The 21,303-nt window shown below is 43.4% G+C and overlaps 1 protein-coding gene across 1 annotated transcript in view; it reads left to right on the top strand.

Moving 5' to 3' along the window:
- The first annotated feature begins 3,778 nt into the window (after positions 1-3,778).
- Positions 3,779-21,303, top strand: part of LOC138301686 (putative uncharacterized protein DDB_G0277255) — a 163,546-nt gene continuing 146,021 nt past the window's right edge. Inside the window, exons 1-2 of the mRNA XM_069242201.1 lie at positions 3,779-3,818; positions 10,076-10,138. Coding sequence (XP_069098302.1) covers positions 3,779-3,818; positions 10,076-10,138 — 103 coding nt within the window. The remainder of the gene's footprint in view (positions 3,819-10,075; positions 10,139-21,303) is intronic.

The raw sequence follows: 21,303 nt of genomic DNA, 5'->3' as shown, positions 1-21,303 counted from the left end.
CCAGGAACATTATCTCCACGTAAATGTTCTTTGACACACCTTTTTCTTCCCACCTTTCTTTGCAATAAGAGAGGGCTATCAAGGGTATGTTACTTTTTCCAGTATCAAGAGCAACACGAGAGACGTATTGTTTTCTTTTGCTCTCTAAGTTTAGGAATATATTTCTCAAACTCTTACATTTCTTTTCTTCACTTCAATGCAGTATAAGGAACATTCATAAAGTTAAATGTAATGTAGAGTGAAAATAGCATGAGGAAAACTTTCCCTTGTGGGGCTTCTCTTTTTCAAAACAAAACCTTCAACTTTATCATCCACAAAAGTGCTGGAATACAAGAATAGCAATTACAGGTAAATAATAAATGAACATAATGGCCCTCATTATGACATTGGCGGTACCGGTCCCGCCACGTCACATTACGACCACAGCGGTCAACCCACTGAAACCAAGCTACTTTGCCTACAGTACCGCCAGTGCGCCCAGACCGCTGACGACGTTGGTTGCCATCTCCAGGCTGGCGATAGCCACAGCGCCACCCACCCTAATACGACACTGCAGACTACCAAGATTTCTGGGGCAGGAAACCCGCCAGCCAGAGCCTGGCAGAAACAGCAAGTAGAAAAGGACCCACTCACCTCCAGGGACATAGACGACTCCGCAGAGGCCATGGAACACCATCATAAATTCTTCCGAGTGCTCTTCCTTATCTTTCTCCTCTATGACTGCAGATGCCATCAGTAAATACACCTGCAGAGCACACAAGGAGGGGTAGGGGAGAGTGACATACCCACACACAACAGACACACAATGCATGAACTTCAGCGCACACTCACATTAACACATGCAACACTTCACCCATACCGAGACACACACACACAAAACACAGCCACTCCAATCACACATGTCACATACACATACCCTGGATCACAACTACACAACCACACCAATAGCATTAGCAATCAGAGGCACACAAACCAATACAAAGACACAACACAACATGAAATGCCCAAATACAAGAAAGAACAGTGCATCAGAGTGAATAAAATGCCTAGAAATGCACATTTAACAGCACATGATAGATGGATGGAAACTCACCAGAGAACAAAAATACTCAACAACTGTATGCGAAGTAAGCCAAATTGAATCCAGTACTTGTAAATATATATCTATATATTAATGTTAAATGCAAGGTGAATTATTACATTAAGCACCAAAGCACTTTGGCCAGTCCAAAGTCCAATGGACACAACCGTGCCTGTCAAAGGCCCCACCTTGACTCCTGACAGCCTAATGGCCTCCACATGGTAGGGACATCAATGGGGCAGGCAGGCATATGAAGGGTCTGGTGGTGAGGGTTTGGGTTTGGGAGGGTGGTTCTTAGGCATTGGCCTGGGAAGGGGTGAGGGTTTTAGCCTTGCTCTGTAGGGAGGGCAGGGGCCTTGGATCCATGTCTTGGGCAGTTATCTTTTTGGGGACGGCTTCTTCGCAGGTGGAGGGGCAGCTGAGGTAGAATTGGGGTCACAGGAGGGCTTGGAGGTGGAGGGATTTGGCTTTGGGAGGAAACCATGAGGGCGAGGGTTAACACGGGGTGGGACAGGGTCACGGAGCAGGTCAAGGGGGGCAAGGAAAAGCTTCTTAGGAACAAGGGGGTTGGATTGGGAAACAGGTTTGGGAATGGAGATAGAGAGAGTGATCCTATGACGTGTAGGTGTGCTGAATATGGGTACAGATGTATGCAGAATATGTATTTGTGAGGTGGAGGAATGTTGAGTGTCTGAGTGCATGTGTTTATGTGTCCATGGAGGAGGGGGGAGGAGCGGGTAGGAGTGGACAGACAGGTCATGTGGATGAATGTTGGAGTGGTGACTGCACGTAAGGTGGGCATGCTACATGTGTTAGTGATGGTGGTTCATGGGGTGCATGTATGAATGTCAGCTGTTGTAGTGACTGAGGGCAAAGTGGTGACTGAAACAGGGAGTGAGGATGCAGTGCTGGCAGATGTGAGTGGTGAGCAAGGAAGGAGGTACTGGGGAGATAGGGGAGGTAGTGGCTGATGTTGTGCCGGCTTTTGTGTGTTGAGTGCATGCATGCTTGTGATGTGATTTGTGGTGCCTGTGTTTGTCTTTTCATACCTTATCTGTTGATCTGAGTGAGTGCTTGTTTTTCTTTGTGGCTTAGCTGGGAGAGGGCTTTGGAATGGGGCACAGGTAGCAAGAAGGAGGACGGAAGTACTAGGGGCACCGGCTGCAGTCAATGAAGAGGCCAGAGCCTGAAATGATCCCTGTAAGCCAGTCAATGCACAGTGAATGCCCTCCAGGTAGGCATTAGTCTGCTGCATCTGGGATGCCAAGCCCTGGATGGCATTCACAATGGTTGACTTCCCTATAGAGATGGACCTCAGGAAGTCACACATTGGTGACTTCTCCATTGTGGTATCACATGTTCATTGGCATAGTGTGCTGCTTCTTGCGACTTCAAGTGCTGTTAATACTTGGCATCCAAGGGTGTGAGCTGTGTAGTACAACTACAATGAGTGTCTATTATCTTTTCTCATTGTACCTGAACAGGGTTGTGGTCATGTGTGCAATAGCACTGGATTGTCTATCAGTGTGTCAACCTACAGTATGAATCGTTTAACCATCATGATGTGCAGGTACATACTGTTGGCAACAGTGAAACTAATGTGTGATGTACATTCTGTGCTATCAAATGCAGATGTACTACCGATGATGTTTCACCACTTTTCATAGTCTGCTACCTGAGAACCCAGGATTGTGTGGACACTGACTTTGCTGCAGGAAGCCGGATGACAGCATGATACATAAACATCTTCACTATATTTTATGACTCAATTTCTGTGACATGTCACACATTTGTTGTGCTATTACAATTAGTAAACACATAACACTAAAACCTGTGTGTAAGTGCATTTATTGTGTATACCGAAGGGTGGATAGGTGCCAAGCCGTGGGACCATGGTGATCTATTCCATCAGTCTGTCAGGCCCAGCAGTTGGTAGCACAGGTCCACTATTCATGTGGCATTTGGAAATGGGGCTATGCAGTCGGAAGTCAACAAGGTGTCTCAGTGGCACACAAGGGAGACAGTTCTTGAGAGGCCAATTTCCTGGCAGTGGGGTTGGTCTTGGCTTTGGTCCCTGCAGGAAGTCTGGGTCTTTGACTATGTTTGCATGGGGGTTCTTCAGCAACAGGGGGTGGCTATGTGGTGGCTTGTGAATCCTCAGGTATGACCACCATCCCACTAGCTGCAGCAGATATAGAGGGCTGCTCATTTGGTTGGCTAGTGGAAGGGGCATGGTGGTGGGTGGAGGTCTCATGCAGGACTGTGACTAGCTCCTGGATCAAGCCTTTCATGGAGGCCTTGGTGGCATTGAGGGCAGGTCATTCCTGCATGGCCTCCTGGTGGTTCTCCCTTTGCTGGCTCAGGTTTCCCCCCAACAGTCTAATATCTGGCCCATCTTGTTGGTTGTATGCTCCCAGGACGTGTGCTATAGCCTAATGAGCAAGTGGGTCTCTGAGTTGCCTCACCCTGTGAACCCTAGGTGCACTCCGACTGTCCCTAGCCCCCTGTACCTTTGTCTCCGGCACGGTGTGCCCACTTCCACTTACACCAGGTCCTTCATCGTCTTGTGTGGTGGGTGCTGACTCAGGTGGGCACACTATGGATTGATGTGGCCTTGAGACACTAGTGTGGGGGCGTTGGACGACAGGTGTTGTGCTGGCACACTTTGTGGGGGGCTCCATGGTATCCTGGGTGAGGATGGTGGAGGTGGACTGCTCAGAGAGCCCAGATGGGCCAGGTAGGTCTTCCTGTTGCAGACATCCTGTGTTGCTGTCATCACTGGGGTCTTCATCAGGTCGGGGACTGGCTGTAAGTGGCATTGGTTGTCTGATGACATTCTCAGTGGCACCTGTGGATGACAGGGTTTGTTATTAACATTTGCTTGATGTACTTTACAGGGGCTGTGGGGTGAGTGCTATGTGTCATGTTTCCGGACTCAGTTGCAGCTATGCGAGGGGAATTGTTAGGAGGCTACAAGGTGATGCATTGTGGGAGTTGTAGTGCTTCATGCTGTACATGCATTGGGTGCATTTGGGAGTGTGGACTTTGGGAATGGTGTGAGTGGGTAGAGTGGGCATGCAGGGGATGGGGATGCATGCATTACAGGTATACTTCATACGAGGGGATTATAGGTGACTTACCAGTTTCCAGTCCTCCAGGGATTCCACTGAGACCCTCAGGGTGCAGAATCGCCAATTCCTTATCCTCCCATGATGTCAGCTCCAGGAGAGGTAGTGGGGCCCACCGCCAGTCTTCATAAGGGCGATTTGCTGTCTAGACGCCATGGAGAAGCCCTTCCTTCTCAGGTCATTCCACCTCTTGTGCATGTCATCCTTTGTGCATGGGTGGCTTCCCACTGAGTTCATTTGTCGATGATGCTCTGACATAACTCTATTTCCTTTGCCATTGATGTTTGGTGGGTTCGTGCACCGAACAGCTGTGGCTCTACCCTGATGATTTTGCCACCATGTTCCTTAATTCGTCATTGGTGAAACAGGGGGTGCTTTTGTCAGGACATGTTGAGTGTGATGTGTGTGTGAGTGTAAAATATTTAAGTGAAGTGTGATGCGTGAGAGGTGTGCAGGTGTCTGTGATGTCTCTGTGCAGTGTGATCTTCAGTGTGGTCGTGCAATGTATGTCAGTTTTTTGTTGTGGCAAGGGGCGTGGGTTGTGTGTGTGTTTTTTATAGGGGGGAAGTGTAGGGTATTCATGTGTTTCAGGTGTTGGGTATTTAAATTGGCCTATGTGGTGTTGTGTTGCAGTTGAGGTTCCATTTCATCCGCCGCGGTCCCGACCGCTAATGGATTACGGCTGAGCTATGACTGCTGTGCTGATTTGTCGGTCGCAGATGCAGGGTGGGTGGTGGGACAACATCTCTGCCGCCGTTGTTCAGCCTGACTGTGTCAGTTTTGTGGCTGTGTTCTGGTGATTATGTTTTTGTGTGTGGCAATTGGGCTGGACGGATTACTCCCGCCACTGCGGTCTTTTGGCGGCTGCCAGCACAATGGTCTTCCGGAAAGACCGCTAATGTCATATTGAGGGACAATATCTTCAAACTTGCCAAGGTTGGGAGAAAGTAAAGGAAAGCATTAGGAACACGCTGGGGGGTCATTATGACTCCAGCATTGAGTGCAAATGTGGCGGTAGTACCGCCAACAGGCTGACGCTACATACCTCCACATTATGAGAATGGGGGGGGTTGGCTGCAACCAACCAGCCACTTCCCCACTCATACTGCTATGGTGGTAGCAGCCGCCGGGCCGGAGATATCAATCTCAAGCCTGGCGGCTGGCAAAGTACCGCTGGCTGCATTATGAGCCTGCCTATCACCATGGTTTTCGTGGCTTTAGCAGCATTGGGTTGAATTACTGGATAGGTTCCAATTATATAATTAGGCATATATTCACAATCATTAAAGACCTAGGTTGTCATTTTGACTTTGGTGGTAAAAAACACCTACTAACGTGGCGACAGGCGTCAAAAGACCGTCGTCGTGGCTACCATCTGCTGCCATAATATGAGCACAGCTGGATTTCCGCCACAAAAAGGGCGGAAATCCGGCTGTGGCCATACTGGCAGATGGCGGAAAGGTGGCGCTGCTACCATGAGCAGCACCATGCCGGAGACCGCCGCCAGCCGTATTATGACAAATAATATGGCCTGGTGGTGTTCTGCTGGCGGCCGCTGCTGGTAGTAGCAGTGCCCTGTCCCCTGCCATAAGACCCCCTGGATCCGAGTAAGTTGGGTCTCCAACAGGGGAGGGGGTGGAGGGAGTTCTGTGTGTGTGCGGGGGTGTGTGCTTGTATGTGTGAGTGTGTGCGTGGATGTGAGTGTGTGTGTGGTTTGCCTGCATGGATGAATGTGTGTGAGTGCGTGTATGTATGATAATGTGTATGCATGTCGGAGTGTATGTTATGAGTGTGTGTCTGAGTGTGTGTGTGTTTTGGGAGGCGTAGATGTAAAGAGGGTGGGGAGGTGTTTGGAGAGGTTTAGGGGGAGGGGTCCTCCTATCAGTGACAAGGAAGGAATTCCCTGTCACTGTTAGGGCCAACCACCATGGTTTAAATGGCGTTATGAACGCCACGAAAATCATGGCAGCAGGCAGGGACATTATAGTGCCGGCGGAAAAATAGCGGACGAGCGGTCGGAGTGGTACATTGGTGGGCTGGCTTCAGCCAACCCCCAAATGTGATACTGTGGTGGTAAATACCGCCAGCCTGTTGGCGGTACTACCGCCACATTAGCACCGAGCGCTGGGGTCATAATGACCCCCTCAGTCTCTGAATTAATGGATTTTAATACCGTAAGTCTACCTTTTTCAAAACAAAACTTTCAACTATATCATCATCAAAAGTGCTGGAATCAATAATAGCAATTATAGGTAAATATTAAATTAACATAATGGGGGTCATTATGACCCTAATGGTCAGTGTAATAGTGGCGGTATTAGCACCAACAGGCTGACGGTACATACCACCATATTATGACAATGGCGGATGGCAAAAGCCAAACCCCCAATGTAACACACCGACTGCCACGGTGGTAACTACCGCCGGGCTGAAGACTACATCACTAGGCCGCCCAAGGCAATATAACCCCGCCAACCACCATGGTTTCTGTAGCTTCTGTACCGCCACGAAAACCATGGCGGTAGGCATCATCAGTGCCAGGGAATTCCTTCTGCTGGAAGCTGCGCTACCTTACCGCCTTCTGTGCCATGACGGTAGCCAGAATTCTACCACCTGCTCATTAATAATTATGAATATATACCTAATCCTGTCATTGGACCCAATCAAGTAATTAAACCCAATGCTGCAAGTAAGTAAATTTGTTTAATTTCACAAATACTACCTAGACAAAAAAATATTAAACACATATAAGAATTCAGAACAAGTCCTGACTTTGAAATTCTCTAACATAATTTTCAGTCACTCTGGCAACATATTTTTCCTAAATAGTTTTGCTAGCTATCCTATCCCTAAATTGTAGCCTTCATCTTCATTCTTTCCATTGCTTCACTGGTTATTTGAGCCTGACCTTTGAAGGAAGTAAAGTGCAGGACACGCATCATAGGACAAATGTAATATTGTATATTTATAGCAAGGTGAATTCTTTCCTTTGTAGATTATTACATGTTTCTGTAAACACTACGGACCTGACTCTGAAACTGCACATTCCAGTACGACTCGTAGTACTACAAACCGCACTACAAATTGTACTACAAAATGTAAGTTTTACCTAAAGTTTGGTGTGGAGTTTCCTGCTTGACTGTTTAGTCTTCTTACAAGTAAGTATAATTTTTAGTAGTAAACACGGGATGGACACAGGGGGATGGGTGGTAAAGGGAAAAGAATTACTACTAAAGTTGATGGGATTAGGTAAGAGTAAGAGGGGCTTAAGGAGAGTCAGGGATGGGTTTAGGGAGGTATGACAACCACCAACATAAGAGTGAGCCAAATGCATTAGCCGGATGGTGGAGACAAGCAACTTTCCTTTTTGTATTAAGTTTCCAAATGGAGTTTCTCAATACCAAAAGTAGTAAACTTACAACAAAGAGTAAAGATTCACAAAAATTTAACTTACCTTTAAGAATCATGCCCACGGTAACTACCAGCTTCCTTCCTATTCATGACAAAATCAGAGGTACTGAGATATACATCAGTTGAGGTTGACTTTACATAAATATTCTTTCAAAATTTGCTTCTTTAAATCCATCTCACCAATACATTTATAAGGCTATATAAATCTTCTCTATCATTATAAAAACAACAACCTCAACTAAACCTTCAACTCAAATACCAGAAATAACAGCAATAACCAATCCAAGTAAAAATGCAAAGATAATTCTAACTTTGCCCATTTCTCTGACAAAGAGATCATTGGAGTGTGTTTAGCTGGGTTATATAAAACATAAGAGTGAGACAAATGCATTAGTCAGAAGGTGGAGACAATTAACTTACATTTTTGTATTACATTTCTGCTACTTGGAGAATTGCATAAACGACTCGTCAAAATTGGCTTGGGATAAAATCCCCTGTTTATTGTATGCGGATGATACAATTTTGTTAGCTAAATCACCCATGGGAATCCAAAATTTGGTTAATCAATTTTGCACTTTTTTGCAGGGATTTTGGGCTTAATGTTAATGCCAAAAAAATGAAACTTATGATATATAGCACTCTAAGAAAACGCCCACGTGTCAGAATTGAAATGAACTCAGTCCCGCTGGAGAAAGTGGACAAGTTTGACTACCTGGGAATCAGATTATCGACCACAGGAAAATGGGAGGCTGCTATTGATAAAGGGACACTTGTCCTAAGTCAAAGAGGTGGGGCCCTAGTGCGCAGGTCAAGAAAGGCTTCAAGTTCCCCTCTGACCATAATTGCTGAGATCTACAACGCCCAAATCCATGTGGCAGCCCTATATGGAGCAGAACTTTGGGGACTGCACAGAAGATTGGATATCTTACAAATAAAACTTCCTCAGACAGGACTCCCGGTTAGGGGTGGGCACTCCAATGACTCCTCTTAGGCTCGATTTAGGACTAAACAGCATCAAATCCACAGCGGCCCTGAGACCACTTTCCTATTGGATTCGTCTATGGAAAACTGCTGAACTCGAACCATTCAGGATGGCGGTGAGAGAACTTATAGCCATTCCCCAGGGCCCGACTAAAATTCAATGGCTCCAGGAGATGAAATCTGCTTGGGTTAAAATAGGTCTCCCTCATTTCTGGGAACACCCGGAGCTGATTCCCAATAATGCGAGACAACCTGTTAAAAGAAGATATTGGGAAAAAGTCAATGAAGACATACTGCGCCAAAATGGGATGGGCAGGTTAACAATGGAATTCCTTCAAATTAAACACGAACCTTGTCCTGGGATTTTTATGAACCTCCCCATGCCACCTTATGCTCGTGCCCTTTATCTCCAGCTTAGATATGGTTCCTTGCCTATCAACAACCTTACAACCCACTGGTCATCCAGCGACCCTTCGTCTGACAGATGTATATTTTGCCCTTACTATAAAGAAACAATAGAGCATATCCTGTTCTTTTGCCCTTCATATAAGAGCCCTAGAGGAAAGTGGATTATCCCCCTCTGCAAAAACCTATCACTATTGGACAGAGCAAATGCCACTAGAATATGCAAACACGATACATCCACACTGGTAGTCAACTCAGTTACAAAAATGTTATCGGCAGCTTGATGTATCCGTCGTAGGCTCACTCCTGCAAAGGGCTCCTAGAGCTGGGTGAGCCTCTGTTTATAGAGGGAGATTTCAATTAGATATATATATATATTTTTTCCACCTCCTCTTATTTTTAAACGTGTTACCCACCTTGCTATTATTGTAAACGTGTTAATTTATATGCAACACCTCATTTGTATTTTAGTAAGAACTTGTGGCCCATTGTAGGAGTAAATTGAGATCGTACAAGTTTATAGAGATATTTTTTACGTCAAATCTGTTAAATTGCTGAATTTTTAGTTAGATTTTATCTACAGTTATAAGGATTTTATTGAAATATTTTTTATGTTAGTTGATTACTAGATTTTACTAGTATCCTGCACGATTGTTATTATGTTATTATGGAATACGATGGGTTATTGTGTTTCTAATGGATTTTAAATATTTATGTAAGATTGTTATTTTTACCAATTTTAAATGGCCCACATTTTTTTGGGACCGATTGTATTAAAATAAATAAATAAAACTTACATTTTAGTATTAAATTTCCAAGTGGAGTTTGTCAATACCAAAAGTAGTAAACTTACAACAAAGAGTAAACATTCACAAAATTGTAACTTACCTCTACAAATCAGGCCAATGGTAATTAGCAGCTGCGTTCCTATTCATGACAAAATCAGAGCTGCTGAGATATACATCAGTTTAGGGTGAATTTACATAAATATTCTTTCAAAATTGCCTTTTTTTAATTCCAACTGACTAATACATTTATAAGGTTAAATAAATCTTCTCTATCATTTTAGAGACAACAACCTCAACTAAACCATCAACTCAAACACCAGAAATAACAGCAAAAACCAATCCAGGTAAACAGACAAAGACATTTGTAACTTTTCCCACTTCTCTGTCAAATAGGTCATTTGAGTGTGTTTACCTGGGTTATAGAAAAGGTCTTACCTTGACATGCATCACTACATATATTCTTATATCCAGTATGACAAACATGATTACCCACTTCATATGTTAAACAGATTGTGTAAATGGTCATTTGTGTCAGCCTTTGAAAAATAGAATATAAAATAATTAGGCTATTTGAAATTATCTTGCTATCACTGAAAATCACCGCCAAATTGTTGATGTAGGCTTTATAGCTATTGACCATAATCTGATTGAGCTTCCGGGATCAAATTCCCCATAAATATCCTTCCAGTGAAAAGTGTGGTTTAGTATCACATGAACCCAATTTGTATTGTAGAAGAATACATCTCTATATTGACTATATTTATTGGAGCCTTGCTTCTGACAAACTTCAAAATATTCAGTGGGAGTGATGGGAATATATGAGTGAGTTTTATTTTGATTTCAATGACGTGAATTTTCTATCATTTTATTGAAAAGTACATCTGTCTAAGTTATTAGCTAGCAAGTGTCAATTGGATGATCTATCCTTTCTTAGCGCGTTCTTGAAAGAATAATCAATTTCATTGGGAAATTACCCTCTCTTCGTGTCATAGAAATGTTCCTTTTATTTAGGTCTTTATAACACTCATGGCGGCCATGAAAAGTTTTAGTTAAATTTGTCAAGTGATCCAATCTTTCTGAGTGACCTACAAATCATTTTTAGTGAGATCTTGTACATTTGCAAATTGCAACAAATGTATTAAGCTAGTCATCTGTAGTAATGTGTTTGCCTTCATCCACAGTCCATGGCAAGGATTCAAAGAGTGAGGTTTGATTGCTTCAATTAGAAATACATGGATGACAGCTCACCAATGAGCATTATTAACTTTTATGAGCCATATTTATGGTTTCCTTCCATTCTAACTTCAGGAAATTTACCTATAGAAATAAAGCTTATATAAGTAAAGTTTTTCTTTTTATTAGAAACAACGTCTTCAAAAACATCACAAGCGCTGCATGCAACAACGGGAACATCTTCTCCAGGTAAATGCAGCTTGACACACTTTATTTTTTATACCTATCTGTGCAGCAAGAGTGGATCCACATACTATATATATTTCTCTGGTAGCTGCCTGTTCAAATAAGCTCATTATTTTCTATTTGCAAAATCTATTTCTAGTTCGCTTTTCGTCTGACCTAAAGAGATGCACCTAAAGAACTAACCTTCACATAAGTAGCTTTTTTTTATTTTGATAGAGACAACAGCTTCAAAAACATCCCAAACTCCACCAGCGACCACAGGAACATTCCCTCCAGGTAAATGTTGTTTGGTATACCTTTGTATTCCCGTTGTTCTTTGCAACAAGAAGGAGGCTTAAGAAGTGCATGATATTATTTCCATTATCAAGAGCAATAAGAGAGATTTGTTGTACACTTATATTCTCTAATTTAGGAATATTTTCCTCAATCTCTTGTATTTCTTTGCTTCACTTTAATGCAGTATAAGGCACATTCATAAAGTTAAATGCAATGTAGAGTGAAAAGAGCATGAGTAGAACTTTCCCTTGTGGGACTTCTCTTTTTTTTCTAAATACGAAGTAGATAGCATTTCCCTCACAGCCATGACTAACGGGACTCTGCTGGAATTTGAATTTGTTATAGTTGTCAATTCAATGAATATGTTAACCTCTGCTAGAAGTAGCAGTATAATTTGGCATGGGTGTATCAATTTACTTCTGAAACATAGTCTCCGAATTAATGGATTTTAATACTGCAAGTCTCCCTTTTTCAACATAATCTTTCAACTATATCACCATCAAAAGCGCTGGATACAAGACTAGCAATTATAGGTAAATACTAAATGAACATAATGGGGGTTATTACAACTTTGGAGGAGGTGTTAATCCATCCCAAAAGTGACGGTAAAGTGACGGATATACCACCAGCCGTATTACGAGTTCCATAGGATATAATGGACTCGTAATACGGCTGGTGGTATATCTGTCACTTTACCGTCACTTTTGGGACAGATTCACACCTCCTCCAAAGTTGTAATAACCCCCAATATCTTTAAACTTGCCAAAGTTGATAGAAAATAAAGGAAAGCATTAGGAGCACACCAGGTCTTTAAAAATTATGAATACATGCCTAATCCTGTCATTGGAACCAATGCAGTAATTCAACCCAATGCTGCAATTAACTCAATTTGTTTGATTTCACAAATACTACCTGGACAAAAAAAAATGCTAAACACATATTAGAATTCAGAACACTGGCTGACTTTGAAAATCTCTACCATAATTTTTAGTCACTCTGGCAACATATCTTTACTAAATAGTCCTATCCCTAGAGTGTGGCCTTCATGTTCATTCTTTCCATTGCTTCACTGGTTATTTGAGCATTACTTTTGAACTAAGTGAAATGCAGGACACACATCCAAAAGCAAATGTAATATTGTATATTTATAGCAAGGTGAATTCTTTCCTTTGTAGAATATTACATTTTTCAATAACAAACTACGGATCTGACACTCAAACTGCACATTGTGGGATGTCTTGTAGTACTACAAACCACAATACAAATGGTACTAGAAAATGTAAGTTTTACCTAACGTTTGGTGTGAAGTTTGCTCCCTGACTGTCTAGTCTTCTTCCAAGTAAGTATATGTTTTAGTAGTGAATGTGGGATGGACACGGGGATGAGTGGTAAAAGGAAAAGACATACCAATTAAGTTGATGTGATTAAGGAAGAGTAAGAGGGGTTTAAGGAGAGTCAGGGATGGGTTTAGGGAGGTATGCCAACCACCAACATAAGAGTGAGCCAAATGCATTAGTCACATGGTGGAGACAAGTTACTAACATTTCTGTATTAAGTTTCCAAGTGGAGTTTGTCAATAACAAAAGTAGTAAACTTACAACAAAGAGTAAACATTCACAAAATTGTAACTTACCTGGTCAAATCAGGCCCATGGTTACTAGCAGCTGTGTTCCTATTCATGACAAAATCAGAGCTGCTGAAATATACATCAGTTTAGGGTGAATTTACGTAAATATTCTTTCAGAATTGCCTTTTTTTAATTCCAACTGACCCATACATTTATAAGGTTAAATAAATCTTTAAAGGCAACAACCTCAGCTAAACCATCAACTCAAACACCAGAAATAACAGCAAAAACCAATCCAGGTAAACAGACAAAGACAATTGTAACTTATCTACTTCTCTGACAAAGAGGTAATTAGAATGTGCTTACCTTGGTTATATAAAAGATCTTACCTTGGATGCATCACTACATACATTCTTATATCCAGTATGACAAACATGTTAACTCACTTCATATGTTAAACAGATGGTGTAAATGGTCATTTGTTTCAGCCTTTGAAAAATAGAGTATAAAATAATTAGGTTATTTGAAATTATCTTGCTATCGCTGAGAATCTCCGACAAATTGTTGATGTAGGCTTTATAGGTATTGCCCATAATCTTATTGAGCTACCGGGATAAAATTCCAAAAAAATGTCCTCCCAGTGAAAAGGGTGGTTTAGTATCACATAAACCCAATTAGTATTGCAGAAGAATACATCTCTATATTGACTATATTTATTGGAGCCTTGCTTCTGACAAACTTCTAAATATTCAGTGGGAGTGATGGGAATATATGAGTAAGTTTTACTTTGATTTCAATGACGCGAATTTTCTATCAATTTATTGATAAGTACATATGTCTAGGTTATTAGCTAGCAAGTGTCCATGGGATGATCTATCCTTCCTTAGTGCATTCTTGAAAGAATAATCAATTTCATTGGGAAATTACCCTCTCTTCGTGTCATTGAAATGTTCCTTTTATTTAGGTCTTTATAACACTCATGGCTGCCATGAAAAGTTTCAGTGAAATTTGTCAAGTGATCCAATCTTTCTGAGTGACCTAGAAATCGTTTTTAGTGACATCTTGGGGCATATTTATGCTCCGTCTGTGCGAAAATGTGCGTCAAAAATTTTGACGCACATTCAGCGCAAATGTTGCCCCAAATTTAAACTTTGACACCCGAGCCCGCGAATGACAAAAGTCTGCTGTGTGCGTCATTTTTGGGATGCGGCAACCCGCCTTGCGTTAATGATATCCAAGGTAGGCGTTCCCGTCCAAAAAATGACTTAAACAGCTGTGCGTCGTATTTATGCTTTTGGGCAAAAGTAACGCATGGCCGGGAGGTGGAGCTAGAAAATGCCGCACATCCCGATTTGCGTCAAACTTTAACGCCTGGGTCAGGGCAGGCATTAAAATGGGGCAAACACTCCTGTATTTAATCAGAACACACAGAAGCAACAGCAGAGCAGCAGAGCAGCCAAAGGGAGACATGGAGGTGATTCCTATCTAGCGTGCATGCAGACGCAGAGCCCATTAGCTACAACAGCAGCTACCACAACATCAGCAGGGACCCCAAAGGCAGCGCAGAAGACAGGAGAGGATATTCCGCCCCAGAACAGCCCTTCATGGCCTCAGGGAATACAACATCATATAGAGGTACAGGTTGAACTGGGAGGCCATTCAGCAGCTCCTGCGCAACATTGAGCCGCAGTTGGCACCCACTTTGCTGACACCCCGCACCATCCCAACGGAAACCAAGCTACTTGTCGTACTTCACATGCTAGCAACTGGCTCTTTTCAAACAACTGGTGCCCTGGTTGCCGGAATATCAAAACCCTAATTCTCTGCCTTTTTGCCCAAAGTACTGGATGCCATCATTGGACTTACACCCGCCACATCTGCTTTCCCAAAACACTGCAGAAGCAGCAGGAAACAAAACAGGGGTTCTACCTCATTACTGGCTTCCCACACGTCCTTGGTGCAATCGACTGCACACATGTACGCCTTGTGCCACCTGCTGCAACTGAACACCTCTACCGCAACAGGAAGCACACACACTCTATCAATGTGCAGGCCACTGTCGATCACCAAGGATTGATCACCAACATTGTGGCTAAATATCCTGGGATTGTCCATGACTCATTCATCTTCCGTCACTGCACCATCAATGAACACTTCCAGGATGGATGGTATGGCAATGGGCTACTTGTTGGTAAGTACAAAAACCTACTTATATACACACATGCACAGCAACCCTCTAGGACACACAACACATACACCACAACAGCAACATGTGAACAGGAACACACTGAGGTCGTGACATCGCTAGCCATGTTGCTTAGGTCACCATTGAACCTGTCAACCATCGGAAATTAGTATACAGTCTAATGTTAAGACGTCGAAGATCACAACGTGTGGAGTGGGTTGCCTAAATGTCACCTTGCAAATTGTAAGTGTCCCAATGACATTTACATTAATCCATTGCATAAGTCTAAAGGTATGGGATGTCCAGGGTACATTGATATGAACGTGTTAACAACACTGTCAATCTTAACCTGTGTATGGAACTATCATCTCACCCCCAGTGAAGACACACGGACACCTGTATCACAAGTCACAATGCTAGGGAGGGCACACTGTACTGCAAATCCCAAAACATACTGCTGACAAATGGTCAGCAGCCAAACACTGGTTCAGCCAAGGAAACAACACAATGCAGATGGTACATCCTACAAGCCTAGGATGCGACATAATAACTCAAAAGAGTCACAGACAACACAAGACAACTACTGCCATGAAAGGTGATTTTAATGGGGCTAGCTACATCAACATGATCCCATTCATTTTCTCTTGCAGCTGATCAGGGGTATGGCATCCAGTCATGGATAATGACACCTAGTGCCAACACGAATACTGCAGCAGAGCGTGCCTACAATGACGCACATAGGAGGACACGCACCATAGTCGAGAGGACCTTCGGCATCCTCAAGTCGAGGTTCCAGTGCCTCAACATCACTGGTGGTAGCCTCCTATATTCCCCGGAGATGGTCTGTAAGATCATCCTAACATGTGCTACTCTGCACAACATTTGCATCAAAAGGAACATTCCCCTCCTGGAACCAGAGCCACACATGCCTGAAGAGGAGGAAGAGGAGGATGCTGGCCTGCAACATGAGGGGGAACTACAGAACACGGCCGCTGGCATACGCAGCCGGCAACATATCGTGAACAATTTTTTAAAAATATAATCACCATCACCACTTTAATGAACTAATTTAAATAAACACCTATAATAATCACCATATCATGGTCTGGCTAATCAGTTTTGCACACCTTCATCTCTAACTATCAGAATAAGAGTGTTGCCTCATGGAGCATTGCTGATATACTGATTAGGACACTGAAAATCCCAGAGCTAATGTGATGCGTAACATACAATGGTCACATACACACACACACTGTAAATTACATATATCATGTACATTTCTCCTTTGAAGGCCAATAGCAGAGGACCACACCTATTGTACACATACATGTTGAAATCAAGGACAACGCAGCATATGGCTCACAACTAAGACACCATCACTCAATAAGGGGAAAACAAGCCTCATACATGAGGTAGTTGATGTGCTTTTGCATCAGTAACAGGAATGTCTGACCAGACCCTTGACAGCAGTAAGTCCAGCTGCATTCAATATTTTCAAGGACTATCTGTGACCAGAGTTCCATAGAAGCAGTACATAGACAGCACATGTGCAACACATATGAGCAGCATTGCGCACATGACATTCCATGTACATGTCAGCCCATTTCTTTAACTCCTGACACACCCATGCACCTGGTTACAACCGGCCTGTCTGAAGAGGTCCCTGGAATACTAAGATGTGTACCCTGATATTCCCTCCTCTACACACACAGCCTGTCAATAGCAATCCAGTGTGCTACACCCTTTCCTATGGTATGCCATTGTCATAGAACATCTGACTGCATGGACGTCAGGTCAATTAATAGACTGGCTTCTAGTTTCAAAGCACTGTTAGCACCTGTAGATTGCTTCCCGTGTGAAAATGTCTGTTGGCCATTAGAATGCAAATCTCACCTACAGGACTTGTAAGAAACAGTTGCAGCCCACACCTGTGATCACCTCCATGCACACCACCCATCACAACAAGCACTGCCTCTGCTGATGTCTGGAACAGCATAGGAGTTGCCATTTTGTCAAATACACCGTTAAGCATTGATACTAATTAAGCCGTGTAACACAGCCCTTGGGTTCATTTGTCACCTTCAAAAACACAGGACATACACAGTTAAACATGTCAACTGTCTAGTTCATCCTCCAAACAGTCTTAGTCAGACCACTGATTATGTAACTTGTCAAATTTCTGTATCCTAATTCACCCTGCATTCTGTCAGCCTGACTGGCATCTGTCTGTGCGTCACACTAAAGTATCCCTGTGTCTACATATGTACCATACTTGCGTTAGCAAACCTCTCATTCATCAGGGGGTATTTGGGCATGTGCTTCTTCAATGCATACCCAAATACATTGTATAGGATCATCTGCCTTTTAACTGTACCATATGAGTTAAATCCTCTGTGAAAACCAACATTCATGGCCCATCCCTTGTCTGGGTCTCATTTATGCATGAATGACAAAGTGTGACAGTGTCCCAGGGCCGTATGCAGGGATTGGGTACGGGGCCTTCAGCAGAACCAGCGACCTCTGAAAATGTCCATGAAAAATCCACACATGTCAGGACCCTGACAGTTCACACGCAAAATTACATTGCTCACAACATATTGATGGGCTGTGTGTGGTGAATAGCTGCCAGAATAATCAGCACAGAGGCTATGATGTTCCCAGATACAGTGGGAATTGCAGAGGCTAACCTGTGTACAAATGTTGTAATGACACCTGCCGGAACATGACACCTGAGACATTATCTCACTCAGCATACCAAGGTTGCCCTGTTGACTGTCTCATTACACGTCTTTAGTGACAGGGTGGGACCATCCCCATGTAGGTTCTCATGTCGTCATCCATTTTACTCACATTGATCAACAAAGGATACTCAGTAGATACAGGAATAGCTGCCACTGACTCATGATGAGTCCTGGACCGAACTGTGACAAATTACACCCCAAACAATATACAGGATCATCACTGGACCACACACATGAACAAAACACCTATGTGCAATTGATCACTGGAAATATGTGGACACGTGCTGCCTCATCTGCTGGTCCACCACAGCCACTTGAGAGTTGTGGCTCACTTCTATGACCTCAACTGTGGTGTCATCATACATTTGTGATGCACCTTTGTCTGTCTGGGCAAACAACATGGTACCCACTTCCTCAATGCATTTGTATGACTCACTGTGGGATTCACCAACTAGTGCCTAGGAAGCTGTTACCAACTAGGACATAGAATGTTGAAAATGTGGACCATTGACATGAACAAGCGTCTGCCATCTATTTGGTGCATGCTTTGTCATATGTGTTGTCTACGTTACCCTAAATCTTGGAAGTCCACATTACGGATGTTGCTACATGTATGGCTAACACATGTCCTCTCTCATTTCCACAATGACTTGCATCTAAGGTTTGGATACATGGACGTCCCATTCATACAAGCATATGTGCAATAGTGCATCATGTGATACACACACACTTGGTCAACAAATACATTAGTTGCCACAGCGCACACATTGAGCCAAAGGCATTTAGGTATTTTACATATGTGCGTCACATTGCTATCCTCTCCTTATGCCAAACATGCCTAATTTGTGCAATACATATATGTAGGCCACACATATGGCCATCTAGTGCATCAGCCAACCGTCAAAATACTGTGAAGGAAGTAGCAGATCATGGTCCGCTGCAGTATGATGTCACACATGTGAACATACACCATCAGAACCATAGTGGATGCCATCAGCCTATCTCTGATGTGTCCCAAATGTAACATAACATAAAAACAGAAAAAAAGCCCAAAACCAGTTCATGCATTGAAATTTTGACGTTGCTAGCGTTATGCATCATTTTTTGTACACCAATACCGTATTGGCATCATTTTTTTGATGCACAGGATTGAACTTTAGGCCGCATCCAGATAATTGTACAGGCCATGTACTATTATTTGGATGCAGGCTAATTTTCACTCCTGTGCGTCTAAAAAAATGACGCACAACCTGTATGCATGAACAAATTATGAAGCATAACGCGAAAAAGGGCGGACATTTTATACAGGAAGTGATGTAATAGGATATCCTGTTTACAGAACATGTACAGTGGGTGTACTTTCACTTTCACTTTGCAGTCTATGATTCTTCTAGATTGTGTGGCTGTGTACAGTGGTGCCCTTAGATTTTGTGCTTTTGTGTCCTGTGTGCTGTCTCTATTGTCAATTTGTGAAATAAATATTGTTGGTGTATACTGTCCTACTGTGTTTTGTGTCCATTTGTCCATTTATCTAGTGTTTTTGTTGTTTGTGGGAGTCTGTTGTGGGTAGTGGTAGTTTGGGGATAGTTGGGCTCTTTTAGTGGTTAAGTTTACTTTTCTTCTGTATTTGTACACCTACTTTCCCCCTTTTCCCCTTTCTATTTCTTTAACCCCTATTCCCTTTCACATTTCTACAATGTCTGGTAGGCCACGTCTTGGCAGGATGGGTGAAGAGGAGTTGGGGGTCTTCATATGGCTTGTGTGCCATTTCTTGCCCCTGATGATCGAGGCAGGGGGCAGGGTGATACAGGGGTGTCACACAGAGGCACGCAGAATCCAGTGCGGAAAGGTGCTGCATCACCTGCAGCGTGTGTATGCCAGCCAGAGGAGTGACCACCAGCTGAAGCACCGGTGGGCTGACCTCATCACCAGGGAGCAGGATCTCTTGGACCACCTGGGAAAACATTGAGCCGCAGTTGGCACCCACTTTGCTGACACCCCGCACCATCCCAACAGAAACCAAGCTACTTGTCGTACTTCACATGCTGGCAACTGGCTCTTTTCAAACAACTGGTGCCCTGGTTGCCGGAATATCACAACCATCATTCTCTGCCTTTTTGCCCAAAGTACTAGATGCCATCGTTGGACTTACACCCGCCACATCTGCTTCCCCAACACACTGCAGAAGCAGCAGGAAACAAAACAGGGGTTCTACCTCATTAGTGGCTTCCCACACGTCCTTGGTGCAATCGACTGCACACATGTACGCCTTGTGCCGCCTGCTGCAACTGAACACCTCTACCGCAACAGGAAGCACACACACTCTATCAATGTGCAGGCCTTTGTCGATCACCAAGGATTGATCACCAACATCGTGGCTAAATATCCTGGGATTGTCCATGACTCATTCATCTTCTGTCACTGCACCATCAATGAACACTTCCAGGATGGATGGTATGGCACCGGACTACTTGTTGGTAAATACAAAAACCTACTTATTTACACACATGTACAGCAACCCTCTAGGGCACACAACATATACACCACAACAACAACATGTGAACGGGAACACACTGAGGTTGTGACATCGCTAGCCATGTTTCTTAGGTCACCAATGAACCTGTCAACCATCGGAAATTAGTGTACAGTCTAATGTTAAGACGTCGAAGATCACAACGTGTGGAGTGGGTTGCCTAAATGTCACCTTGCAAATTGTAAGTGTCCCAATGACGTTTACATGAATCCATTGCATAAGTCTAAAGGTATGGGATGTCCAGGGTGCATTGATAATAACATGTTAACAACACTGTCAATCTTAACCTGTGTATGGAACTAACATCTCACCCCCAGTGAAGACACACGGACACCTGTATCACAAGTCACAATGCTAGGGAGGGCACACTGCACTGCAAATCCCAAAACATACTGCTGACAAATGGTCAGCAGCCAAACACTGGTTCAGCCAAGGAAACAACACGATGCAGATGGTACATCCTACAAGCCTAGGATGCGACATAATAACACAAAAGAGTCACAGACAACACAAGACAACTACTGCCATGAAAGGTGATTTCAATGGGGCTAGCTACATCAACATGATCCCATTCATTTTCTCTTGCAGCTGATCAGGGGTATGGCATCCAGTCATGGATAATGACACCTATTGCCAACACGAGTACTGCAGCAGAGCGTGCCTACAATGACGCACATAGGAGGACACGCACCATAGTCGAGAGGACCTTCTGCATCCTCAAGTCGAGGTTCCGGTGCCTCAACATCACTAGTGGTAGCCTCCTATATTCCCCGAAGATGGTCTGTAAG

This window comes from Pleurodeles waltl, chromosome 6 (genome assembly GCF_031143425.1).
Source record: "Pleurodeles waltl isolate 20211129_DDA chromosome 6, aPleWal1.hap1.20221129, whole genome shotgun sequence".
NCBI classification, from domain to species: domain Eukaryota; kingdom Metazoa; phylum Chordata; class Amphibia; order Caudata; family Salamandridae; genus Pleurodeles; species Pleurodeles waltl.
This window is presented reverse-complemented; position numbering and strand designations above follow the sequence as displayed.